Source organism: Zeus faber (genome assembly GCF_960531495.2).
Source record: "Zeus faber genome assembly, chromosome: 3".
NCBI classification, from domain to species: domain Eukaryota; kingdom Metazoa; phylum Chordata; class Actinopteri; order Zeiformes; family Zeidae; genus Zeus; species Zeus faber.
In genome coordinates this window covers 3,970,315-3,981,051 of record NC_137190.1, presented here as the reverse complement: position 1 = coordinate 3,981,051, position 10,737 = coordinate 3,970,315, and the positions used below count along the sequence as shown (strand labels likewise).

General features: G+C 46.8%; 1 protein-coding gene across 1 annotated transcript in view; it reads right to left on the bottom strand.

Annotated features, from left to right (window-relative positions):
- Positions 1-1,868: 1,868 nt before the first annotated feature.
- efl1 (elongation factor like GTPase 1) overlaps positions 1,869-10,737 on the bottom strand; it is a 94,089-nt gene continuing 85,220 nt past the window's right edge. Inside the window, exon 23 of the mRNA XM_079997111.1 lies at positions 1,869-3,134. Coding sequence (XP_079853237.1) covers positions 2,946-3,134 — 189 coding nt within the window. The 3' untranslated portion in view covers positions 1,869-2,945. The remainder of the gene's footprint in view (positions 3,135-10,737) is intronic.

The window sequence follows — 10,737 nt, the reverse complement described above, 5'->3', positions numbered from 1 at the left end:
TGACACACGACTGGAGTAGAAACTTCGAAGGTAAGTCACAGAAGTGACTTGCATCCCTGGAAGGACTTCCTCCGGTGTTTTAATAAATAAAAATCAGATTTTCAAAAAAAATCCGGTCGTGGTTTGTAGTTGGACTTCAAGCCAGAGCAACGTCACCACGGCGACCGCCAGTAAACAAAGAAAACTGTCCAACGTCACAAGTCGCTAGTGTCAGTGGAGCCGGGTGGGGGGGGGGGGGGGGGGGCGACGACAACGACTTGCTTCAAGGTGTCAAAGTCAGTTTCGGAGCCTTTTTTTTTTTTGCCCAGTTTTTTTCCGTAGGTTTCTCACCACCGTTCATTTTCCAAAACCCGAAAAAGGAGACGGTGTCAAAAATCTGAAAATGTGATGCATCATCGGCAAAATGTAAAACATAAATGTAAAACATGTGTGGAGGGCGAAGCTCCATTCTACATCCGTACGGCCCTTTAACGCCACGTGTTAATAACTGCAGAGAAAACAACCAAGGTGCACGTAGGACACGCAGTGTAATGTGTGTCTGTGCTTGTCTGTGTGTGTGTGTGTGCATGTCTGTGCTTGTCTGTGTGTGTGTGTGTGCATGTCTGTGCTTGTGTGTGTGTGTGCGTGTGTCTGTGTGGGTGCGTGTGTGGAGGATCTTCTAACCTCATTGGGAATCACTCAGAATCAGCCAGATCATTGTCACTCAGTCACAGTTCAAACCATTAATTTACCTCCTGCTTTACACACACACACACACACACACACCTGGTTAAACTACAGATCGCTATTAGCGCTTCATCAATCACCACCTGCGACCCTGCGCGTTGGTGTAAGGTGTCTGTGTGTGTGCGCACAGGGGATCTTTTGTGGTGTTACCTCTGCGCGCACACACACACACACACACACACACACACGCACACACACACACACACACACACACAGAGTTCACTGAAGTCCTCTGTGCAGCTGATCTGTGTAGTTGTATCTGATACAGAAGTAGTCTCAAGAAAGAGAGAGAGCGAGAGAAAGGGAGTGCGAGAGGGAGAGAGAGAGAGGCTAAACGGGTTCAAACATAGGAAGGAAGGGCACAGACGGTCAGTCCTTTAAAACAGATCAAAAGACGGTGCTGTGGAAAAAGAAATACAGAAGGGGGAGAGAGCGGGAGGGTGAGGGGGTGAGGAGAGGGGGAACAAGCAAAGGATAGGGGGGGAAAACAGAAAGAAATGAGAGAAGAGATTCGGCAGATAAAGGGATGAAAAGCAAGAGTGAGAGGTTGAAAGGGTGAGATAAGGAATACAAGGCAGAGTGATAGAGAAACTTTAAAGGGCAACGAGAGAGAGAGCGAGAGAGCGAGAGAGGGGGGTGAGAGAGGGGTGGTACAAAGGGAGAATAGGAAAAAATAGAGAGAACGACAGAAAGGAGGTGCGGTTGGAAAGGCAACGTGGCCAACACCACGAGAACACAGGAGGGATGACAGGAGCAGAGGGTTAGAGAGACAGTAAGAAGGGGTGGGGGGAGTTGTGGGTAAATTAATACAAAAATAATAAAAAAAAAATTAAACATTTTGTTGCTCCATCGAAACAGGATCTGCTCTGTGAGGTCAATTTATCTGTGAATCATCAGACATTAATCCCATTCTACGAGCACGCACGCACACACACACACACACACACACCCCTTGGCGGTGTATTGATCCATATTAAATACAGTATGAAGCAGCAGATCCGTCTGGTCCTGGGGATAATTAAAATGCATCTAATTTCCCAATTCCACGCGTATTTGTGTTTCCAAATTAAACGGTGCTCTTCAGGGTCACGCTAATGACATTCCAAACGCGGTGAGGTGTGTGAGGGAGAGGTGGAGGGAGATGTAATTAATGTGAAGTCAGCGGACTAAAGCAGGACGGCAGCGCTCGGTCGGGGGAAGGGAAATAAAAAAAAATAAAATAAAAAAAAAAGCTCCTCATTGAAGCAGAGTGTGTGACTCTCCGGAGCGAGGGCTCGGACCGGGGCTCGGAGGCCGTTCCAACGCTTTCCGACGCCGGCGGTCTGACGAGCTCCGCCCGCTCACGGCGCCGTCCGATCCGATCGCCGCAGTCGTCGCTTCGGGAGGAAAACTCCACGGCAGGCGGGGCGACCTTCTTTCAGTTCCCCGTCCAGACCCGGTGACTCAGCTCCGGATGAATCCAGATCCCGTCTTGATCCGGTTCATCCAGTTTCACTCTTTGCTGCCGAATGTGTCTCAACGCGCCTGCGCTCAAAATTCAATGGAAGCGTGTATTTTTTTCTGTATTTACAAATATTTGCTTTTTCGCTGTTCCAAATCGTCATTCTTTTTTTCTTTTTTTTTTTTTTACAAATCTTCACTTGATTCTATTTATTTCATTTATTTGCTGAAGTTATTTTTATTTTACAATTTTATACAAATTGTCGTTTTAATTTTTTTGATTTATTTATTCATTCTTTTTTTTTTTTTTAACAAATCACCTGATGTGATGTTGCACATTCGATTTGAAGACGATTCAGTCTCGGCTGACGCTCAAGAAACAGGTTTAATCAGTTCATGGGTTTTTTGGGGGGCTGACTCACCGAGAGCTCATTGTCGGGAATACTAAGGAAACTCCTCGGAGAATAATTATGTTTTTGTTTGTACTTGATGCGTTGTCTCCGCATCTCGATCGCTTGATAAACAAGAAGTAGAAAAAAAGAGAGATGTGCAGATGTGTGTCCTGAAGCGTCATTTCTTTAGTTCAGCTTTTTTTTTCAGTTCAACCAACAAACGTAAAACCTTTCAGGATATTAGGTCTCCACCCTGGATGTGCTCCATCTACCACCCGTCGGGAAAAAGAAGAGAAAAACACCACACAACACCCCGGCGGCGCCCGGCACCGCGGCTTCCCGAGCGGCAGCGTGTCGATGACCCCCCCCCCGCGGTGCAACCCCGCCCTATTTGTTCTTGCTGAGGGTTCTCTGTTTCTCAGCGTGCTCCACTATCTTCTCCTCCACGTAGAGGCCTTTACGCCGCCGCACGGCGTTCATGTACTTCAGCGCCTGGTTGGCCGAGTCGGCCTTCTCCCCGAAGTGCAGGTACTCTTCCTCGGTGGTGGGCACCCAGTAGGGATCGCTGCTGATCACCTGAGGGGAAAGCGTTGCACGCGCGCGCGCGCGCGCACACACACACACACACACACACACACACACACACACACACACACACACACACACACACACACACACACACACACGCGCGGTTACATGTTAATTTAAGTCAGTTACAGCGACATGTTGAGTCACATTTTAAACACATCAAATGGATTTGAAAAAGGTCTTTGTGGCAGATGTGTCGGGCTGCCTGCGAGGGGAAGACAGGTCTGTCGGCTGGATCTCCCCGCGTTAGGCACCGGCTGTGGGCAATTAAGCTGTTTGGCCGACAGCGGCTGGGGAGGGTTTTCTTAATGTCTGTTTTGTCTCTCAGAGAGAGAGAGAGAGAGAGAGAGAGAGAGAGAGAGAGAGAGAGAGAGAGAGAGAGAGAGAGAGAGAGAGAGAGAGCGAGCGAGCGCGCTCGGGCGGGGCACTCGTTGTCTGACACCGGAACCCTCCGTCTGACGGTGATAGTGTCCCTGGGTTGTTGCCGCCGCTGCTGCTGTCGTTGTTATTTCCGCACCGGAGTCGTGGTTTCTGTCGGACGTTGTAAATAAAACCCGGCGATCTGTTGCCAACCCTGGGTCTCCCTCCGTCGTTCCGCCGAACCCGAGTAGCCAGTCGGCTACGCTGTTAAAGTGGTTTAAATTCCAGTAATTGATTTTCTTATTAGAATTACTTTGAACTGAGTGTTTTTTTATGCTTGTTTGGTCGGTCATCGTTACAGCTTTATTCCATATGCTGCGGTTGATATCACTTTTCACCAAGTACAGTGGTAGAAGTGAAGGTTTGGTGGAATATGATTTCAGTTTAAGTGGAAGATCTGCATTCCTTATTCTACTGAAGTATATACTAACACCAGAGTTCCAACTGTAAGTAAAGAGCTTCAATGAAGTGTGGAAACATAGAAATGTCAGCAATGAGACATTAAAAGACAAAACAGTGAAACCTAAATCAAACAATGACGGTATATAGAAAAGTGAGAAAAATATAGAACAAAGCTAATTTCCTCCCTGGGTGGTCGTCCAGCTCCTCCTTTTCCATCTGCTTCTTGGAAATGACAATGCGCAGTAGACAGAGCCCACGCATAAGTCTGGAGCTCGGCAACTCTTCCCTCAAAGTTATTCGTGTTTCACTCGTCGTTTGCTCCGAATGTTGAGGCTCCAGAAAAAGCAAAGGTCGACCCAGAAAAGGAGGAGATGGAAGTCCGTCCCTCGTCACGACGCAGCGGCATTTGGACCAATCGCGGCCAGGGGAGCTCTCGGAGCGAGAGAACGATAAAAGGCATAGGTCGCCTCGGGGGCTTGCGGCGAGAACACGTCAAGAACCCAGAGATCACCACATCAGTTTGTTCTGATCCCGTTTCCGAGCCTTAACGCCGGTGTTGAACCGGTGACGAGCTGGATGCACCTGTGGCACCTGACAGGTAATGACAGCTGGAGTCTCGAGTGAAGGAGCTGAGCCAATGACGGCCGCGCCCTCCACGGCTGCTCTTGTTGTTGTCTTGTTGTGCACAGGAACGCCAGTCCACCTCCATCGATGATTGCTGCCCCCCCCCCCCAAAAAAAGCTGACGGGCTGTCAATGTTTGGCTGAAATGTCGGGGGTCTGGTTATCATCCAAAGCATGATGTGCAGTTAGTGGTGTGTTGTTGTGTACAACCGATTCCATTTTTCCAACGCAGCATTTTTGCAAAGCGTGTAAAATGACCCTGCTGGCTGCTCAGAACATTGCACTTCATAAATGAAGGACGATGAAGGCAAATTTCCGCTCACTACCAAATATTTGGTTGGTAGCACTCAACAGATGAGACTTTAAAACCTTTTATCGCAGTTTGTATCAACCTATTCTACCTGCATCTAGCAGTATTATGCCTCGTGCACAATTGACGTGCGTTGGTCCCTCGGCTCGGTGGGAAGTCGTTCAAGTCGATTGTGCAGAGTTCACACTGCAGAAAGTTCCGTGTTGGCATCATCTGGGAAGAGGAGCCGATGTCAATGTTCCGTAAAGGTCGTTCCTAAATTCTCTCCCGACCTAGTATCATTTCTGGGAAAACGCCGGTACGGATGGAAGTGTATGGGAATGGAAGCTGTAACATTGCCATAAAGTAGGGGTGGAGCTGAATCCAAATAAAGCGCAAATAGTGTTTTTTTTTATGTCGCACAGACATTTCAAAAGTATTTTATTTTCGGGAAGAAAAAAATAGTCCGACCTGAAACGTGGAGCTCGGCTGCAAAGACGAGAAACTGAACCACGTCCAGTCTGTACGGTGACAGGTCTTTATATTCTCAAGTTGTATTATTTTTCTTCTTAAAAATGCCGCTCAGACCCTCGACGTGTCTTTTACAGTCGGGGGTGCGGTGCAGGGACATGGGGACCAAGCGCTTGGCTCCGCCCACCGGAGGGAGCGAGCGGACAGGGAGAGGTAGAACGGGTGGAGAACGTTCCTTCTCCGGAGGCGGAGGGTGTGGAACAGGTTGAAAATGATCACACTGATTTAATAACTTTGGTTCAGGGTTACTGCATCAGGGGACGGGGGCTCTGGGACCTTAACGCAGTGGAGGGAACGGGTCCGTCCGGGTGGGGTTGGGAGACGGGGAGCGAAGCGCTGGGTTTCTAAAAACGGTTCTGTTGCCTAGTCTGGCGTGATGTCAGACACGTATGTAATGTATCCGTGAGGTGGTCAATGTGGGAATGACTCTCTACTGTACTGCCTTTGTCGGATATTTTTTTATCCAGCAATGTTCCATTTGGGAAATGGGTTTTAAGTGCACATTTCACTTTGTAAGCAGCTGTGTCTCTGTCCCAAGGGTGGTGGATGGCAGTGTGTGTGTGTGTGTGTGTGTGTGTGTGTGTGTGTGTGTGTGTGTGTGTGTGTGTGTGTGTCTCTACATGCCTCCCATCTGAATACCACGACGTGACACACACACACACAAACAAACACTACTATTACTGTACTAGCTAGCAGTGGGCTGTGCACCTGGCCCTCAAGGGCCACAACAAAGACTGAGGCTTCAGTTGCACTGGGACAGATGGCAGAGAGGGAGCTGCAACAACAGACAGATTACACACACACACACACACACACACACACACACACACACACACACACACACACACACACACACACACACACACACACACACACACACACACACACACACACACACACACACACACACACACACACACACACACACACACGGCATATGCCACAAGGCACAAACCACAAAGGCTACCAGTGGGATGGAGGGGTGAGTGAGGGGGACAGCTTGAATGAATGAATCGGCAGCTCCACAGGGGGGAGGTCGGGGGGAGTGGGGGGGGCGTTGTGCACGTGTTCACACAGACAGAGGCACCCGGCGTGCATGCGTCGCTACCAGGCGGGCTTCAAGGGCCACGGGACCCCGTCTCTACGCACGGAGAAAGCCTTCACAAAACCCTTCAAAAAGTCTCACAAGTCATGTGTGTTTGCCTCACGCACGCCCGCACGCACTCTTGCTTTTATCTACATGTACAGGGGTGGAAGTGCTTTTCCTCTTTGGCTGTGTTGGATCTGCTGCTGCAACAACTTCATTTCCCCGTGGGACAAAAACACAATCTGATGCAAATCAGCTCGTTGTTCGTTAAAGTTCACGAGCGTTGGACTACTATTAATGCACTACGCTGGATAAATACTCATGTGCCCTCCGTCTGATGCCAATCGAAGCACAAACATTCAATCTTTAAACATCCCCAAAAAGAGCTCCATTATCAAAATGACCCTTCAATGAATACATCTACTACACACAAAGCAACTTTTTCCCAAATAGTGGGCGACAGATGGTTGTCCTTAATCGATACGACGCCGGCTCCATTCACACGCCTCTGCAGCGCTGGCTCCATTCTGATGGAAATCTAGTGTAAACGTCCCGACGGCAGAACAACAAAACACACTGGCTCCCTCCCCCTCTGCATGATAATGGCACGTTCCACCGAATCACTGTGCAGAAACGCTGAAATCAGAAGTGTGTGTACGTGGGTATGTGCGTGTGTGGAGGGCGCAATCTCATTATTATGGGACGTGGGAGTAAGCGTCTGTGACCCCCCCTGCTGATAAATAAAATTGGACAGACAACTTTTAACGAGGCAAGGACACAATGGCAGCATGACAATGAACTGGTAGGGGGCTGGGCTCTGTGTGTGTGTGTGTGCGTGTGTGTGTGTGTGTGTGTGTGTGTGTGTGTGTTGAGTGATGGTCAGGGTTTGTCACAATGACAGTAAGGTCATGGTGAACATGCAAGCGTCTGATGCCGCCTCCTTTGTATTCAAACGCTATGCATTGAGTCGAGTATTTAGAGAATATTTGGAGGGTATTTGGGGGACACATTTAGGGCTGGGGGTTATTTATAACCATGAAAACCATGGGAATAATACTCACAATATCTGCATGTAAAATAATAATTCCATGTTCAATTGAGGTACGTCACATTGAAATGAACGTAATCGTGGCCAGGGGTTCCCAAAATGTTCAATTACGAGGCCTTAATGGCGAGGCTTTCACCTTGTCCTCCTGATAAACAGCCATACGCTGTGTGTGGTGTGCAAAATAAGGCTACACAAATATAACATTTATATCCAATCCCAACCCTATGAGTAACGTAAAAACTAAAGGATTATTGAAAACAAACGACTCCTGCGGACCCCGTACAATTCACAGACCCCTATAGGGCCGCCGGGTCCCAGTTTAGGAACCCCCGAACTAAACCAAAACGGCATTTTCGACACTTGGGATGAAATTAGGATAACACTGAATCAATTGCCAGTACAGGGCGCACATGTATTTTTAATTTGGGGTATTTTTTAAGAGCTTTATTTTTCAAGCTTATTTCTTGGCGTCAGGCTAATCAGGTACTGCTTTAGTACAATAATGAGTCCAGAGCAGAGTGGTGTACATAGATGGAATAAATTATTAATAGTGTGTGTGTGTGTGTGTGTGTGTGTGTGTGTGTGTGTGTGTGTGTGTGTGTGTGTGTGTGTGCGTGCGCTTGTGTGTGACCATTAGCACGCGGCGCACACTCGTCAGCAGATGCTGGAGCTGCATGAAGGGTCTGGGGGTGTGAGGGTGACCAACGAGTGGCACCTGGAACACCTGAAAAAGCACCGGAGAAATGTTCCACCCGAGTCTCTGTGTGCGGAGGGCGTTCCTGGCACCGAATAACAACGCAATAAAACTTAACTGCAAAAAACAGCCAGAATGTAACGGTCGCGTTTAACTCATTCTAGGCCGGCGTCTTTTTCAAGGACCCTCAGTTTGAGATGCATTAGGCTACAGACCCCATTTAATAAGATTCAGTCTTTGAAACACAAATTTGAGAATACTTCTATTGCTAGATTTGATCTTGTATCTTTCCTATATAGAATAACAGTGAAAGTAGGATCCATAAAGTCATTATTGGACATTCTCTAACTGTGTTAACGCCTTGGAAATCAAATAATGGTGAAGTTGAACTTTTATTCATTTTGCTGGGGACCCCCTAGAACCCATCAGAGGGCCCCTGGGTGTCCATTGACTCCATATTGAGAACCACCGATCCTTCTTCACAGAAATGCACGACATGTTCATGAACCTCGCCAGCTCCCCAGATCTGCCGGATTTTAACTCCTGTCAAATCCCAGGTGAAGAAACCACAAATTCTTACAATCTAATCTTGTTGTGGAGATGCTCCTTCCATGCGTCGAGAGATGATCGCTCAGACCAGACTAAACTAACGTCCAGCTCCCACTGTGTCCTGAGCGGTCAGATCCCAGTGTGTCCTCAATGGGTGCATTCACACCGGGACTTCGACCTCAACACCGGGACCGGGTTGAAGGATACAGGACACCAGGTTTTAACACCAGGTCTGAACAGGTGAACAGGACCTAAAGGCACCAACACTGCGGATCTACAGGACCCCACTGGCTCAGAACAAAATGAGTAGGCCAGCTGTGAACCCAGGAACAATTAGTACAATGTCCCACTACACGTCCAGAAGGCCATTCCATGTATACACATGCACCGTGATGATCCTTAACCACAGCCGTGAACGGTTCAATGTCGGTGTGTGTGTGTGTGAGTGTGTATGTGTATGTGTGTGTGTGTGTGTGTGTGTGTGTGTGTGTGTGTGAGGGAGACAAAGACAATAAAATGGCAGAGTGGATGTGCTCAAAAGGGCAATCAGAAGAAACAAAAGGCTCGCAAGTCAGTTAGCCAATAATGTTAATGAGCTCCTCTCTGCTTCCACTCTGAGCCATTACCCTAAGTGACACGCTCCATATGGAGGGAGGGAGGGAAGTTGTTTGTCTGGCGCCGTGTGTGTGTGTGTGTGTGTGTGTGTGTGGTTGTTTGCAGCCACAGCGCCTGGCGTAACGGTTTAGACAGCGCATGTGTTTGTCTTATCTCAGCTTCCGAGCTCCTCATCTCCGTCAGGTAAACAGTCTCATTAACCCAGGCTGGCGCTACAACCCTGCATAACCTGGCCCCAGGTCTGCGGGCTTGTGCGTGTGTGTGTGCTTTTGTGTGTGTGTGTGTGTGTGTGTGTGTGTGTGTGTGTGTTGAGTGATGGTCAGGGTTTGTCACAATGACAGTAAGGTCATGGTGAACATGCAAAGCATCATCAAAGCAGTCAGAGTGGTTGGTTCTATATTTTCATTTATTTGAGGAGCGGACATGACTTGTGTCTGCTCCAGTGAATTTATGGTTTGTGTAAATGGCAAAAATGATGATTCCTGTTTCCTCAGCAGCCCCCAGGTTCAGCTGCTCGTTTTCAAGTGTCAAAAACCCAAAAGCCCAAAAGAAAATTAGGGATGGAGCTTGCTATGCCTATAAACTGTGGAACGACATGACAAAAGATATAAGAGAGGCTCGTGGAGACTGGATAACATCTGAAGACATATGTATTTAACCTTTTCATATAAAGGGACCAGCACCTTCTATTCTTATTTTCAAGTTTTTACATTTTTGATTTTATTATTTTCCTAGCATTATCTGGCCTCTTTTTACAGTCTCAAGCATCTGTTCAGTTAGAAACACATTTAAGCTGCGGTTCATTCACTTTGTATACCATTGTTTTCAAAATCTTTTTTTTTCCCCATCACTCTTTGTGATAATTATATGTTATATATGTTTATAACAATTTGTGCTGCATTTAAAGTATGAAAGCTGTAATATAAATATAATTAATTATTTCAATTACATATGTATTATTATTATTATTATTATTATTATTATTATTATTATAGCTATTAAATGCGGCTTGTGAAGGATTAGGGATGAAAATGCATCAATATTTGTTCCAATAACTCTAGAGGCTAAAATTGGATATTGTATCAGAGAATTTTCTAAATAGATAAATCTGACACTGAGAGGTGACATTGACAAAATCAAACATCATAATATCTTTTGACAACAAACATGATATTGGTACTTTGACGATATTTTATGGGATGACTTTTGGTGCTCTGATAAGACATTTACACAAAATAAATATTTGAGAAATGATTATTAATGTTGATATTATGACCCTTGATTAGAGCTAGAACAGTCTGTGAAGTTCATAAAACTGCATCCCTTTACTGTA